General features: G+C 38.3%; 1 protein-coding gene across 1 annotated transcript; it reads right to left on the reverse strand.

The window, feature by feature from the left end:
- Positions 1-421: 421 nt before the first annotated feature.
- LOC111842556 (C1q-related factor-like) lies at positions 422-17,383 on the reverse strand. The gene is made up of 2 exons (XM_023809285.2): positions 16,675-17,383; positions 422-1,973 (listed from the first exon to the last, which is right to left on the reverse strand). Exons 1-2 carry the CDS (start codon positions 17,269-17,271, stop codon positions 1,794-1,796), a joined length of 777 nt encoding a protein of 258 aa, XP_023665053.1. The 5' UTR covers positions 17,272-17,383; the 3' UTR covers positions 422-1,793.
- Between the last annotated feature and the right edge of the window lie 392 nt (positions 17,384-17,775).

Raw genomic sequence — 17,775 nt, forward strand, 5'->3', positions numbered from 1 at the left:
CTTCTCATAAGTATCATAAATACCATATGCAAGACAATGAGAAGAAGTGCACTATTACTGCAGAAATTTCACTTTGATTAGTTATATCAACTGAATTTTCATTTACAATTTGACTTCTTTGATTTTGTTTTAGAAAACCTGAATCATGCGCAATATTTTTCTTTACAGTAGAAAATACACAGTCCATGATCGCCACGTTTCTCTTTTTATTTAATTGTATTTAAAATATTTGTATAGATCATATATTTATATGGATGCCAACAATTAATATGATTATTATTTAAATACTTAGATTATAATGAATATTACTATTTCCTTAATTAGCTTCAACAATATAACTAATTATTATGCAAAACAAATCCAAAAATTGTTTATTATTCAAATTTATTCAACAATTGCAAAAAAAAAATAAAAAAAAAATAGAAAGACAAAACATATTTTATTTACAACCAGTTTTCCTCTCATACTGCAGTGACAGAGGCAGCTACCTCCAGAGCAATCTCATTATTGGCCGGTGAAATTATTATGAAACATGAGTTTGTTATCAGAAAAATAATAGATATGTGTGTGCATGCACATGGGAGCGAATGCACGCAGGTGTTGGCATTGCACAGAAATCACGTGATCTTTCACAAATCATGTGATCAGTGATTCTCACTGAAGGTCCAACCAGTTTCACAGCACAGTGGTTAATGTCAGTTAAGCAGCAGCAACTTAAATGTCGATATCCTGTTATGAGTCACTTATCCTGGACAGCAGGTAGCAACGCTTCTGAATGTTGATATCTGGCCGTGGCTTCACTCACGAAAGCCTCTCACTTACACACACACACACACACACACACACAAACACACACAAATGTATATACTGTATGCATGTGTGTGCATCCCATTGTTGAATAGAAGGCTAGCCTTATTATTTACATCATCACAACACTTCTAATGTCAAAGATTACTAAGGAAAAGCTTGGGAAATTGGTTCATGTGGACTTTATCATAAAACTGATAGATTAGTCCATAATTTACTCAATATGTATTGAAGGGACTGTGTTGAAAACTGGGTCAATTAGTGACCACAAATATATATGAGATTTAATGTCTACAAACAAAAAGGGGAGATCTGGGGGGCGATAGGGGTGAGACCCTTCATGTCCAGCAAAATCCCTGTGACATATTATGAAATATTACACGCAAGATCAATGAGAATATGCAACCGTGAAAAGGCAGCATGTTCAATGCAAAAATGAAAATAGCAATTTAAACCTGTAGCTTAACTTTTCAAAGAAAATAAGTGTGATTCTTAAATTAACCGACGTCCCGACCTCGATTTTATTCCTCAGTCACAAAGCATGCCTGTGCCTTCTTATTTCCAGATATGTCTAAGGAAAGGGTACACACAATATTATTCATTTTTTTTGCACATTCTCATTTTACATATTTGTACAAGCAAAATACCAATATGCAAAAGGAAGAATATAGCGATTAAGTGAGTCACACGTGGGCCAAGGGGCCAACATCATCTCCAGTCTGGGAAGAGACTTTTGCATATCGAGCGAAGTTCTTCGAAAATTAAAACCAGGATATTTTCAGTTGGCAGAATGTTAGAAAAGACAATGAGCAACAACAAGAGCTTTCTACAACAAAACGGGGTCCATTTTTAGAGGGAATAAGATTTATATATATATATATATATATATGGAGAAAGAAAGAGATTGAGTGTGGAAGAGGGAAAGAGAGTCAGAGGAAGAGAATAAATGTGAAAATGCTCTGCTGGGTCCCTGTCTAGCTCCCCTTTCAGTCGGCATAGATGATAAACCCAGAGAAAGTGCTGTATTTGTTGTTATTTCCACCGTGTGCCTTGCCCCCATCCAGCTTAATATACACTTCATCTCCAGCATCCAAGTGCAGAATGACACTGTTGCTTGCGTAGTCGTAGTTCTGGTCTGCGTCCTGTGCAATAGCACTCGCTCTAACCTGCAGAAAACCAAGACAGTATTTTAGAACACTATGTTATCGTTGTTAGAATTTTCTGTAATTGTAGATTCAATATGTAACATTATTAGGATGAGTCAGCTGAAGCTTGTATCCTCACTGATAACCAACTCAAAAACCATTGCTTTGTTTGTGCTTTTTCCTTTGACAGAAAGAAAATAATAATGATGATGAGAATCCATGATGTGCATTGTTACAAGGCAGGTCAAAATATTCAGTCTACAAATTCATTAGACTTGTCTGCAAATGTTTCCACTCTTCAAGCAATTTAATTAAATTATCTAAATTTCAAATTTATGCACCAATGCGTGTCAAACTGCATGCAATTTATTTGCAATACCCAGCAAAACCCTCTCAATCTGGAGGGTAAGCTACTTCAATAACCTCCTGCTAACACCAACTGCTTTCTTCATTGTCGGAGAGTGAGCACGGACTGACGAAGCTGCACTTCCGATTCAGGCAAGTCACTAATTGCGGTCATAACAGACACATTTTTCTACTTCATATCAACACCCTTCCATATCAAACATACAGATCACTGTCAGCTCCAAGTTTATTATAATTGTACTAATGAGGTTCATTCCACTCTACAACTGCTGATAAAATGATACGTAGATAAAAGAAACTTTGTGATATGTTTATGTAATATATGATGTAACAAGTAGAGATGCACCAGTCCAACATTCAGTTCGGTATCGGCACCAATCCATGCCTATTAGACGGATCTGAGAGCTCCTATTTCTTGTTAAATCGATTTTGTACAATCAATCGCAGGTCAGCTGTTCCCCATTTTAGATGTGCTTTTGCGGCTTTAAAGCTGAACGCTAACGGTGCCACTCATTCTGTTTGCCACTCAGTGGGTGTGAGCGCAGTGACTTCTGCTTGCTGTGACGTCATGCGCATATGCTTTGCAGTACGAGGAACGTAGCAGTAAGAACATCAGATAAGAGGGTGATGATCTGGGACTATTCTGACATCAGCAACTAGTAGTACGGTGATTTGCAATCTTTGTCAAACACGAATAATATGAAAAAGCCATGGATATTTGGGACTCACTAGCTTGGGCTGTCTTGCGCACACGCTACTAGGCCCTACTTGTCATACATGATGGGTTGCTGTCGCAGTGAAGTATAAGTGACGCTGAGTGAGTTTCCTGAAGCCACCTTAACGCTACGTCGTTCTTAAGTTCTGTGTTAAAAGAAAGCCATACGTTTTTTAATTTGTATTTACTGGATAAAAAAAAATAATATATAAAGTATAAATATTTACATATTATATAAAAACTTTAAAAAATTAAAGCAATAAGAGCTCTTGTATTGGAATCAGTATCGGCAGTTGTGTATCGAAATCGAACTGAAAAAATGTGGATCGGCCTATCCCTAGTAACAAGTATTGTTACAGAGGACAACAACAGGAATATTCACACCAGATACGGTGGTACAAAATGTGAGATAATGACTTGATAAATAATTAATGTATTGATTTTTACTGACCTATACAATGCACCATAAATGGTTAAATATTACTAGGATTACAGCTATCAACCTAACATTTCACTGTTAAATTAGAGTTTAGCTCTCTCTGGCATAACTACGATAACACAACACAGAAATGGTTACTATAACACATAAATATCATAAAGCATTTTAAGTGCCGCTACCTTTATTAATTGTCCAGTAATTTTTATATATTACATATTTAAAAGCAACTTTAGTCAGGTAACATTGTATCAGCTATGTTGATATCAATTTTGCTATATAAGAAAGGAAATAAATCAATAAATACATCACATAAATCAAATTCACAAGTGTTTCCGAACCGGAGCATTGAGGGTAAATGTGTTCTTGATGCTTGTGTGAAAAACAGAATTGTATGTCACAGTAGACAGTAAATCCTAAGCATGTCTGTGTGTGATTTTTTAAAGTACTAACATACAGTAACAGAAGATGGCGCCTCTGTGTGGTTGACAAATCTGACTACCATTCAATGGGGCATAAATATGTATTTTGACATTTTTCAAGAATAAAATTCCAATGACATCTGCACACCAGACTTTGTTCCTAATATTTTTTTCCTGGAAATACCCTGAGACATTATTTATTTCCTCCTTGATATTGTATAATTCTGACGTGACATAACACATAACAGACAAATAAGTAAATCATGCTGGCCTTTATTTAATACAGCTGTAGGACATCATGATCTTCATTATTTTCAGTTCAACTGAGGGATACTGACAGTAATACAGGGAAATAAGCCAAATCTAAAATGTGAGGATGAATCATATTGCCAGTGAATATATTGCTATCCATTATAGAGCATATCTTAAGATAAAAAATGCTGGCTTAACAAAAAATTCTGGGTTAACCCTGGAATCTGTAACAAATCAGGCCAAAATAGGTGGGTTTTCAATTAGCAAGTTTTGATATAAAAAAAAGAAGTCAGCAGACAGTATGAGCATCAGTCAATTCAGTATGTTCTGCGTTGATGACGAGAATATGCTTCATGGCCACTCCCAGGTCTCTGTACTAGATCCGCAGTTAAATGAAAAACTGAGGTATAGATAGATTAGACTAATGGATAAAACCCATTGTTTGATTCTGATACACTCCTTACATTGTTATTCCTACACATATTTCCAGTTGTTCTTTAAAAATATTTTTAACTAAGGCTGAATAAGTAATGATTTCAAACAGAAAGAGAACAAAATCTGAGATGCTTTAGACATTCATTGCAAAGAAAAACATTTTAAAATAATAAAATAAAACTTTTGACTAATGACTCCCCAGATTAGACAAGGCATATTGGGTTATCATAGGGAATGAAATATAAATGAGTCCACATACATTGTAAAGGAAAATCAGCACATCAGATCATGTCTTTATGAGGGCCGAGGAACTTCAGCAGTTTGAATGCAAAAAGTTTGAGAAGGCAGAAGGCAAAATATAGTATTTCTAAATTCAGGCTGTCCTGCCAACCTGGATGAGAAGGTGAGTTGTCAGTGAAGTGACCATGATGCTCAGTTATAGCACTTAAAGGGCTACCGAGCTCACTGGCTGAAATGCGAAATCAACAACGTCCTCACCCTTTTAGGAGCTAGATTTGTGTTCCAACACACTGTTAGAAAAAAAAGTACCAGTTTGTACCTTTGAACATACAATTACTTGTAACTAGGGTTGTACCCTCAAGGTCTGTCAAATGTACCCTAGATGTAGGTAAATGTACCTTTTAGTCTAATGTAAGGTACAGAAATGGATTCTGAGTAACATAAATGCTGTTTATACTTTGGGGGAAAAAAACTGTACTTGGGTTGTTCTTACAGTGCAGGACAATAGCAAAACTCAACACTTTAAGAGCAATAACATCTGAATTCTGGTATGACTGAGCTTTAATCCCACTGGAAATCTGTGCTGTTACCTGAAAATGCTGTATAATTTATAATTTATACAGTTGGAGCAATCTTGCATGGAGGAATTATCAAGACTCCTAAGAATCTGGAGGTCATGCGAGCTCATGCAACAAAACTTGCCCACATACAGTACTCACCAGTGTACTGTAGCAGCTACCAAAGGTCAATCAATAATGTAACATCCTGGGTGACTGTTACTTTGACAAATGAGATATTTGGAAGAACAAATGTTGAATAAATAGTTTTTTGCATCCTAAGTGTGTTGCCTCATTTGTTTCACTGTATGGATAAATTATTCCTATTTCTTCAAAGTTTAAGACAAAATGTGAAAAAAACAAGATGGCATACTGTGACATATTTTCTGCAGGCTATGTATCTATATACAAAACTGGTAGCTACCTTCCACAACAAATGGTTATGATCTTCATTTCTGGCCTACCAGCATGTCTGCCCTGGGTGACAAACTGGTGCAGTGACATTTATTAGTTATTCAGTACTATTCCCAGCTATATACTTCTCTACAAAGGAGATCTCTGTCATTTACAGATTATTTTGACAATACAGGCTGGCATGGCAAGGAACTGCAAGTGAAAGGTCCAGCGTGCAGTTGGGACAAGTATTAAATTACAAGGCATTCAAACGCGAGAGGACACTTGACATCTTAATTTAATCGGCTGTCAGCTGGGAGGCAAATATTTGCTTATACTTTAGAGTGACTCCTGCTGTTAGGAAACTATGAGGAACAGAGGAGACGTAAAAGGTACTGAGGTAGGGTTTTTGTTGCTTTATGGATGGCCAAAGGCGTTTTTTAATAACAGCTTTTTTTCCTCCTCTTTGCTTGTTGTGTAACCATTTATGCAAAATGTGTTTGCAAATCACCATGCATAACAGGAGCTATCGAGCCGTGAGGGACTCACTAAGTGTTACGACTGACCCAATTATCTGTCTGTGCTTTACTGACCGGCTTAATGACCCTACTTGGAACACAGAAGTCTTAATCACAAAAGCTTTGCAACTTTGTGACAGTTTACGTATTTCGTAAGCAGGCACAATCAAAAAAGAAATGTAAAAGCAAGCCGTGCAGAAAAATGCTAGCTCATTTCCCAATTATCCTGTGTGTAAATGTCTTGCAGCCATAGATACACAAACACCAACAGTCTTTCCTTATCCATTTAAAAAAGATCAGATCGATATTTTAAAAGATCGGTTCAGCCAGTCAGAATATTTAAGAGAATGAAGGTGGGCTGAGATCAATGCAAGTCAATGCAAGTGCTGGAAACAAACAGAGCTGAATTAGCCCTTGGTATAGCTGGGTGACACTGGATATTTACAGTGCTAGCAGATCAAACACAGCAACAAGGGCAGCGGGGACAGAACAACTGTATCTCCAAGGTACATCCAACCTGCATGGTCACCAGAAAAAAATCATTGACCTACTTGAGGTAGCCAGTAACTTTTTATGTGTACTAAGTTTTTTCATATTTATAAGACTGTAAATTAAAGTCTTGTGTTTGCAAATTCAAATTTAATTTATTATCCAGAGGAAATACTACATAATGGCAGTAAATAGGCACTGATTATTTTATTGATTGATTAAAAATGTCTTACTTTATAATCAAATGTGTTGTGTGCTTGTGAGGAAAAATGAAATGTTGGAGTGATTTATTGAGGCCTTAGTGATGGTGAGGCCCCACAATGACTGGAAAAAATTTAACATTTGCAAAAGCCCCTTGAGCATCACGGTGCCATCACATTCATAGTGAAAACAGAATCAATATTTTGGTAAATGATTATCTATTAATGTTATATCAAAATTAAATAATATGATTTTTTTTAAATCTGTATATTTTTTCTTACTATGGCATGCCAATATTTAAAAACCACATAAATTGTCAAGAGTGACTTATGCTCTAACTTGAGGAGTATAGACATTACTTAATTTTTTCAAGTTCACTAACTTTGAATCAGCTTTAATTACTTCTATTGTATAACATATTTGCGAGTTCTCACCACCACTGGGAATATGAAAGATTCGACAGATTTCAACCTCTACGTTAAACCTCTTCCAACTCTTTCACTGCCATTTATTTGCGCACCTGTACCGACCAGTGAAATCAGCCATGTGAGGCTAATAATGACGAGCTGTTGAGATGGTGGAAGCAAAATTCTGAGGCAGATACTGGAGAGAACCTAACTGCTCCACGCACACATCAGAAGACAGAGACAGCGATGTCTGTGTGCCTCTTTTACAGTACACTGGAGGAAATGTTTTTACACGTACTGAAGATGAAAGTTACTAATGGACCTGCATCTACTTCTGTACAACAGATATCTGCTGCAGGTTTACTGTGAATCCTGCCTTTAGTTAGAATGGGGATGTCCCAAGTCTTCCTGCACCCTATAATGAGTTCAGGTGTGAATCTAAAAATCTTTATTGAAGCACAATGACTGAAGGACGCTCAAATATGTGATTGCAATTTTAACTTTGCCAAAAGTAACAAGGAATATACAGGAATTATGGGAATTTCAGTAATTGGCAACCTTTATTTTTCCTTATTTATTCTGTTAACAAACCATAGACAGAGACAGTCAAGATTAATGTGAGATGATTGTGTTGACAGCAATTATGGTTGGAAGCATGATGCTCTTGTTTACAATTCTGATTAAATCTAGAATGTATCACAAGGATATGAAAACAAAGAATGATATTCTAAGATTAAGAGCCTAGGATAAATATAGATCTGACTTAGACCCCTAAGTACACAAAGTCATATCACAGTTGTCCTAAAGGATACATTCATGTATCATCTTTATTTATTTTCTGAAATTCAATGTACAAAAGGTTTATAATTTTTACTTTCCTATGCACTTGTATCTAAAAGCAAAAATAATTCATTTTCTTATCAAAAAACTATATATCATTCAATTAATTAAGGCTTATTCATACAATAAAATTTATACGCTGCAATTTTAAATGTTATAAACCAGAGGGTTAGCTTACTTAGTAATTAAGGATTATAATTCCAATCTGGTTTCATTCATAAGTTGAATAGAAATGTTATCACTGTAAAGTTTAATTCCAGAGTTATTCATATAATAGTGACGTTGTGCTTTTCAAAATTAAAGATGAGTGCAGAATTAAAGTAGCTGAATTATTTGATGGAAACTGTTTTCTTTACATAGCTCTGATTATGATAGCTCAGTCTTTCAGGTGGTTAATGGGAACTGATGATAACTCAGTGTTACACCTCACAGCTCTGTCTGAGAGACGGCCCCCTGGTTAGATTGCATGTCTGTTAATGCATGCTCTTTCATTAAGTCTGAAAATGATTTAATCAAGATTCCCCTGAGCCAGTCAGCTTTGTGCTTCATACCTGGTTATCATGACACAACAACTAATTCCAGGGACTTTACTGATATGGAGTGATTCAGAGTTCCTAAGTAGTACCATACTTAATCATTCTCTCGAGATGCCGGATATTGCACTCCTTGATTTCTCTTCAGAGGACTCAGAATTTCCACACAAGGTCTGCAGACTCATCTTATTATGAACATTTCACATACGTCTGGTGTCATCGGTCTTTAAGGATACCCTAGATTTTGCTAAAGTTTTTTTAGCATTGAAATGAGCAGCACTTCTTAAAACAGAAGGGTCAGATATGATCGCTAGGCTCTACTCTCAGTCCTCCGCTTCGCTGCACTTGCTAGTTACGACAGTGAGAGTCCAACCTCTACCACTGTAACTTTCAGGGAGGCAAGCAAATTGACAGAAAAGTTAGTCTACAATGGCTGCTCAACGCGGCGGATGACAAGTCGTGACCTTGAGATGATTAGCAACACATGATTCACAAGGCTGAAGCAGCAGCAATTACATAAAGCTTCTCTGTTGGATGGATGAACTGACTGGTAACGGAGGACACAGAAGTGTGTGTGCTTTGTGGAGTAGAGCTTTCGACGCTGCTCACATCAGAGCCCTTGGTACCCTCTGTCATTCTGTTTTTTAAAAAGTTCACTATCTAGGGATGAAGAGAAAGCATTTTTTTCTTTTTTGTTGGACTCCTCCACACTGAATTTTGCCCAGAAGATTCTGCACATCAATAATAGTCATTGCAAATTGCTTTAGAAGCTAATTTAATATATGAAAACATGTAAAATGTATTTTTTTTTTATTCATACAATCTGGGTGCATTAAGTACATTGTACAAATGCTTACTTGTGGTGGATGCACCAGCAATAAAAATAGTTTTAATAAAGACTAATTTAAAAGAGACTTCTTAACCTTCTGATATGAACCTATTTAGAGGTCTAAGGTTCAACAAAAAGAGGTAATTACAGTGACATGAAGAACAGAAATACTGGGTCCATGATCCAGCCAAACACTGAATATGTCAAAGTGATCATTCAGTACTAATTTAACTGTCTGGTTTATTTGCTGTGTTTGCTCAAAAAGGAACCTGCTGGCCTAGGAAAACTAACAAACAACTAGCTGTGTTTTATTAGTTTGGAGACCCTGTAGAATGATAGATAATAGTACAGGCAGTCCCTGAGTTAAGAACGTGCGACACATGGACAGCTTGTACTTACGAACAGACTGCCATAAAGCCTGTTATACTGTATAGGCAGTCCCCGAGTTAAGAACGTGCGGCATATGGACAACTTGTACTTACGCACGGACTGCCATAAAGCCTGTTATATAGGCAGTCCCCGAGTTAAGAACGTGCGGCATATGGACAACTTGTACTTACGCACGGACTGCCATAAAGCCTGTTATATAGGCAGTCCCCGGGTTAAGAACGTGCGACACATGGACAGCTTGTACTTACGAACAGACTGCCATAAAGCCTGTTATATAGGCAGTCCCCGGGTTAAGAACGTGCGGCATATGGACAACTTGTACTTACGCACGGACTGCCATAAAGCCTCTTATATAGGCAGTCCCCGGGTTAAGAACGTGCGGCATATGGACAACTTGTACTTACGAACAGACTGCCATAAAGCCTGTTATATAGGCAGTCCCCGGGTTAAGAACGTGAGGCATATGGACAACTTGTACTTACGCACGGACTGCCATAAAGCCTGTTATATAGGCAGTCCCCGGGTTAAGAAAGTGTGTATTATTATTTTTCGAACTTACATACAAATTCGGCTTAAAGACAGACTTAGGGAAAGGATCTAGTCCATAACCTGGGGACCGTCTGAACATCAAATGCTGAGAAAGCGACATTACTCCTCTTCTCATGAGATTAATGAGTTATGATTTTACTTTATGGTTATTATATAAATATCATACGGTTCCTTTATCTTAAAATAACGTGAGGACTCAGTTAGTAGGACATTGCTTATCTGGGGTGATGTATCATCGGCCATTTGCCAACAGACGCTTCCGTCACACAAGTCAAGCTGGCCCTGATTAGAGCAATTACTCTGCTTGGTATCTACAGGGACAACTGTTTGGGAACAAGAGAGAAGATCTCAAGGAGGTTATGTCACGTTACGTCAAGTCATGTTATGTGTCACTGTTTTACTCCTTTTAATTAAACAAAAGACCAAGGTTTGTTACTTTTACCTCTTTTCTTCCCAAGCTTCTTGATAACACTGCCATGCAACAAAAATATCATTCACATACATCTTAGTCAGACAATGTTAGCTGTTTTCATTAAACTAATGCTCAATGTTTTATGGGCAACTTTCACTTATTTTTAATCCTAGTTTGACTAATTCAGAGTAAAATTGCAGTGTTTACAAAATGCCCATAGTTGAAATATGGCCCTTCAGTTTCCCTCCTTGGTATTATTTGGTTTCTCTGTATGTCTTTAAAAAGTTATATGTATATGTTATTCAAATAGCATAGTGGGATTCACACATGCAGCAGCATATTAAATGAGCAAATCTTTTCTAAAGTGTCAAAAACAAGCATTTCATGCAAAGACTTAAATGCTTATTTATGATATATCCTTTCAGTAATATTAAAAGAATAATAAAATTATTTAAAACGATTTTTAAAGGGAAAGGGTAAGATTAAATTAATACATTGTATATCTGACCAAAGAAACCATATACTGTAATAAAGACTTTTTTACATCCATATATGCTACATTATCTGTACTTTCACTTTTTTGTCCTCAGTATGAAGAAGAAATAATGAACTATCATTTTTTCCAGGTTAATCACATCTTCACAAATTATCTTTCACAGTGCTTAAAAACCCCTTAGAGTGTGCTGATTCAAGTGATGCTCTTTTAAAGTCCACCCTAATAAGACTTTAAGCAGAATTTCCTTAATCAAGAATGACCTAAATCATGTGCCCCTAGTTCCTCCAACTTATACTCACTGCAAACCACCTCCACAAGGAACTGAGGTCAGCTGGTAAAATACAGACTTTGGAAATGTCTTTCTTTCAATGGCACACATAGTGTACAACAGCAGAGATAAAAGACCTTCCTATAATGCAAATATATTCTAGACAGGAGTCAGATACATTCTGATGGGGTTAAACTGAACAAAAACGTTAAAATGAACTGGCCACATCTACACCAGCCCTGCAGTTTTATTTGCTGCTGGCTAAACACATTGAACCTGATGGAATTTTCTGAAAGCACGTGCTTTGATGCTTTTGTTTTGAGCAATTAATTCAGTTGCAATTCTGTATCATACAGCTCTGTATCATCCAAGCCACGCCCCATTGGATGCCTTTTCTCTGACACTGTCCACTGCTGTGCAGATAGCTCTCTTTAATATGAAGGAAAGCTCTGACTCCAGAACCATGGGAAAACAACAATCTTTCATCACCATCAACCAGAAAATTCAAAGCTCTATAAATGATGTTGGCTTTGGGTATAAGCTTTGGGTATAAGCCCCTTTACCTCATTTTGCAGTTGTTTTTAGCAGCGGCAAATATAGATTTCAGAAAGCTGATGATGTTTAATGCTGTTTATATTGAGGCCTTTCTAAAACGAAGAGCTTAGAAGCCAACCGAATGCCATTAAATCAGGATGATTGTATTTAAGTTGACTCTTTATTGTTTTCATTAGTACAAGGAATTTCTTTGAACTGCGACCACTTCATGCATTGAACCAATCAATCAATTGACCAATCAGAAAGTGTCATCTGGAGAAGCAGATACTGTTTCCATTCCCAGTCCATGAGACAGACATGTTCAGTTTTACTTTATGGCACGTATATCACTCTCAGTTTGTATACAGGAGGGTGGACCACATACACTTGGATTATGCCTACCCATCTCCAACCTGATTGAAGTTAGAGAATTTTATTGGTTCTGCACTATGTACACTTTCAGTGGCTCTCAGTGTTCCAGTCATGTGACTTAGTGAATGCCAATTATGTGACACTGCAAGGAAAAAAGTGTTCATTACTGTCTGAACACCTCAACCACACTAAATATCATATGAGAGTTTTCAATTACAGAGACACTTGAGAGTTTGTTGACATCTGGCAAATGTTATCAAAGGGAAAGCACAATACTTTATTTCTGGTCTCCTGGACTCAAATTTACTATGTATATTTCGGCCAAACACTTTTTCATAGAGATAACACCCCAACTGCAGTTTTCTGTCCATGTCTCTGCTTGTATTAATATTATCTCTTCCTTTGCAGAGTTTATTATTCTGTGAATTTTAGATTTGCCAAAGCTTTCAGATGACTTCATTAATTGCTCTCTGGCAAACAAACATGCAATTGACATTTGTGGTCTGAAAATATGAAGAGTGAAGGAGAGAGAAGGAGAGACATTGGAGAGAGAGAATGATAATTGCCACGGAAGAAGCGTGTGTGTCTTACGAATACGGAGTGTGGCCGACCTTATTAGAGATGAAGATAGCATAATTATTCACCTCGGTTCCCTGGAGATGTAGCAGTGAACTGATTGGTTTTAATTAAGTCTGAAAAGGTTTTCAGATGGATAATAATCTTTCAAAAAGGGAGCAGAAAAAAAAGAATGCAAACATATTTTGGATGCAGTTCAAGGTTTTTAATTAAGTTTAAAAGAGACATTTAATCTAACTTCTTTGAAGTACAGTGCAGTTCATTTACTTTTCTATTCTGTTGTCACTAAGGATAAAAACAGACAAATTGGAAAATCCATCAGTCTGAACGACGGAACAATGAAGGAGGTTTGATAATCAGACAGCCTGTGGCTTCACATGTACAAAGGGAGAGTGACATCATCAAATGGACATCAACAAATTAATGTTATGTTAGGTTTTTCAGTTGCAGCTCATGAGTCAGTGGACCTATGCAATTTCTGTTTCAGCAAATAGCATTATGCATTTGCTCTTGCATATACGCAAACAACTAAATGGGTAACAAGCCCTTACCCAGGAGACGCTGCAAATGTGATCAAACACTGGAACTGTACCCATAGTCCCCATTCATGCCTCCTACATTGCAATTTGATTTCCAAACTGTTCGTTATTAACAAATAATCGAACCTAGTGCACTTACAACTAACTGACATACCCTGTACTGCAACTACTGTAAGACACAACAGTCACTCTGTACACTACCAAGTGTATGTGATCCACCCTCCTAAGGTCTTATTGGGTTTTAATAATGGACTTACACTTTGAAATCACTGATGCAGTGAATAGGTATGTAACTGCTATGAAGGCACAACACAGCATGCGTAAGGTGTTTGAAAAGCAACATGCTTAGTTTTATCTAGAACTCATTAAGACGTTTAATATATAAAAGACCCTGTAGCACACATAATGTTGTGCAAGGCATGTTGCTTAGAGAAAGTGGTGAGAGAAAAATCAAGAAGTGTGGGGACAATTTCATTGGCAAGACAAGTTACACAGCAGACCTGGGTATGTTGTTCATCCATCCATCCATTTTCCAAACCGCTTGTCCTTTTTGGGTATATCCTATTAAGCGAGACTATTTATTACATAAATAATCTATTTATTTAATTTAATAAGGTTTTTGATGTCATCGATTTCCCGGGAGCAATATCAAAACATAATTTACAATTATTCAACCTATTATCATTCATCTTTCCAAAACACACACGCTAATACTTCTGCTTGAACACAGAAACACAGACAGCAAAACCCGAGTTCATTATACTTAAGTAGTGACCCTTGTTTTGCGCAGTTTATAATTTTCACACCTCTTATTTTATAAATCGTACTTTCATATGGCCAAAAATTCCATACTGTACATTACAACATGTCAGTCATGAATGTAATCTTGCTATACGTGGATCTCACGTAATTTTCTCACTATCAATGCGTTTGTGTGCATAATTTTCCGAAATTAAAATAGTTGTTTTTTTTTTTATTTTCACATATGACAAGAGATAATTACCATCATTTTCGTTTTCTATGTCTTCACAAGACGTGGTTATAGCGTTCATAAAAGATTAGGGAGGTGGTGGTGGGCAATAGGGGAAAAAAAAGATTAGGAGAATTTTAGGCTTTCTTATTTGACCGATTATAATAATAATAATAATAATAATAATAATAATAATAACAACAACAACAACAATAATAAATCCTATAGAGCATTTCTTAATATATATTATATATGAATAAATCACTATTCACAATCAAATCCGATAACAAACAAGGAAGATAGACATATAGCTGTCGCATTAAAACACAAAACTAAAATAATTGATTTGTTAATAATAAAGCATCGAGTAAAGTCAAACTTATAACGATTAAAATAAATAGTCAGAGAGCATATTAAATGTAAACCCCAGCAGGATGAAAAGTACAGCGATTAGATTAGAGAAACACTGTCGTTTTCGTTGCGTCAGCGAAAGACTGCTGAATATGTATCCATAATTTTTAGGTAAACAGATTACATTTTATAAGTTTAATTACAAAATGCAAAGTCTTAAGGCAGCTGCCTCTCACGACATGTTTTAACAATGTTCTATGACAATAATGATCTGGCATTGATATCTGAAGAACATGAACAGCCAATGATAACAGAGTAACGCGTCTCCATGAGGTATACTATATACTATTTTACCATTCTTTGACAGCTGTTACAGCGATGAAATCATCCACATATGCTAAACAAATACAAACAGCTCTGCACTAATAGCAAAAATCAGTACAAAGCCTCTGCTCCGAATACAACTACCCTGCTTAATGCACTTACTCGCAATAAAGCGGTTTGGACGGATATTAACTTTAACGCGCGCTAGATAAAAAAAAAAAAAACTGCGCTCATCAGAATGATGTATAGGAATTTCTGCATGCATATTTCAGCCCATTAAGTTACTGATTGCTTTTATCAGCATGCTGCTATGAGTTATACTGAATGACAGATATAGATATTTTATTAACAATTAGGCTAACAGCTTACCCGTATACGCGATTACAGCATTTGTGAACTAGCTTGCTATACAAGTCAGTTATAAATTACGACTTCACGTGAACGAAGAGAAGTATTATTTCATTTCTACGCTGTGGCTTTGCTCCTGCAGATTTTGACACCTTTAAATTGCTTTCACGTTCACATTTTGCTGAGCTAAGAGTGATGTCTGCGGAAAATGATGAGTAAATAGTCTTGACAGTTGTTGTCATGGTCTGAAATAAGTAGTGGGCAGGTGTACTATTCACAGTAACTTTAAATGGTTTACATTAATTTTACCCCGAGAACACTGTCCCCATCGTAGCTGATGACAAAGTAAAATGCTCCCACTGTTTGGTGGCGCAGAAGTTTACAGCCCAGTTTATTTGGCGATCCACAGAACGGGAAGCAACAGGTTTAGTCAAATTAATTCTTTTGTGGGGATTACATACTTTTCCAAATTATTGGGCACTGCCGATTGGTTCTTCTATTGTACTGTCTGTTTAATAATTGAGCGCTTTAAGCAGTAAACAGCGATGTTCGCGCCTCAAAAATTAAACTATTACACACAGATAACTGAAAATATGCAACTTAACGAGATGTCTGTAAGTTTGGTAATCAAACGTCGTCAAAGAGAACATACTCCACTTTGTTTTTGTACTACTGATACCTGTCACTGTGCATTACTGGCCAATTGGTATTACATGGAATATTACAGTCTGAGTTTGTCTGTTATCGCACTTGCTTTAGGTTCCAGTTTTCATAATGCAGCCTCCATAACTGTTGATATGTGCGGGGGGACACTGATGGCATAACGCAGCTTTGCAGTTTCATTTGAAAGTTGCATGCAAGCTCAGTAAACAGAGGAGCCCCGACCACATGTACATCTGGCCTGTGGAGGAAAGTGCCAGGCACAAGCAGACAGGTAATAACGAGCGCAGAGCCACCCACCTGGCCGTTCTTGCACAGATCTGCCCACATGCTGGTGCCATCACCGCCTCTCATGAGCACGTGGTAGATGAAGAAGTAAGTGCCTGGAATGTTGCAGATGAACTTGCCCGAGGTGCCGTCGTAATTGTTGCCCAGGTTGGTCACCACGTCGTCAAACTTGAGGATCTCATACCCCTCGTGGGGGTTCTTGAGCCCAGCGTAAAAAGCCACCCGGGGGGCTGTGGTGTACATGGCCGTGCTGATAACTCCATTACCCCCCAGACCTAGGGTCCCAGTCCTCCCAGTATCCCCCCTGTCCCCAGGTGGGCCCACCGGTCCTGGAGGGCCAGGCTCTCCCGGAGGCCCTGGAGGTCCAGGCTTTCCTGGCCGGCCTGGCTTCCCTTGCGGGCCCTGCAGCAGAGTGGACGGCGGGTGGACAGCGCTATGGTCGCTGAGAGCCTCGGCCTCGCCCCGGATGCTCGCACTGGTGGTGGTGCCCTTGTTGAGGTAGGGGTCGCACACCATGCGGCAGGTGCCCAGCATCTCATAGTGGCTGGCGTCATTGCCAACGGAGCTCACCAGCACGGGGATGAGGACGACCAGCACCAGGACCAGCATGACCCCAACGGCGGCTGCCACCAGGGTCTTCCTCCCGATGCTGAGTCGGGGATGGGGCTGTGCTGCCAGCGTGGCTCTCCCGGGGGCAGAAATGGTGACTGCTGTGTAGGGGGTGCCGCTCGCCAGTGAAAGGGAGACGAGGATCCCACGGGAGGCGTTGAGGGTGGGTCGGAGAGAGAGAGACCAACATATACACAGGGGAGTGCACACACAACACACACACACACACACAACACACGCGCACTCACAAGCACGCGCGCCCTCGCCGCTCGCAGGCGCACACACTCTCAGACTGGGAGGACAGGAGCCAGAGGCGGCACTCACCAAAGAGGAGAGAGGAGGAGGATGGGCAGAGAGAGAGAGAGAGAGTGAGAGAGAGAGAGCGCGGGAGGAAGGAGGCAAGCCGAGGAATCAGAGCCGGTTTTGCGTGATTGATTTTCTGGCTGCCTTTTTATACAGCGGCTGTGGATCCCTCCCTCTGGCTCCACGCTCACATGGAAAGGC

This window comes from Paramormyrops kingsleyae, chromosome 5 (assembly GCF_048594095.1).
Source record: "Paramormyrops kingsleyae isolate MSU_618 chromosome 5, PKINGS_0.4, whole genome shotgun sequence".
Lineage (NCBI taxonomy): Eukaryota > Metazoa > Chordata > Actinopteri > Osteoglossiformes > Mormyridae > Paramormyrops > Paramormyrops kingsleyae.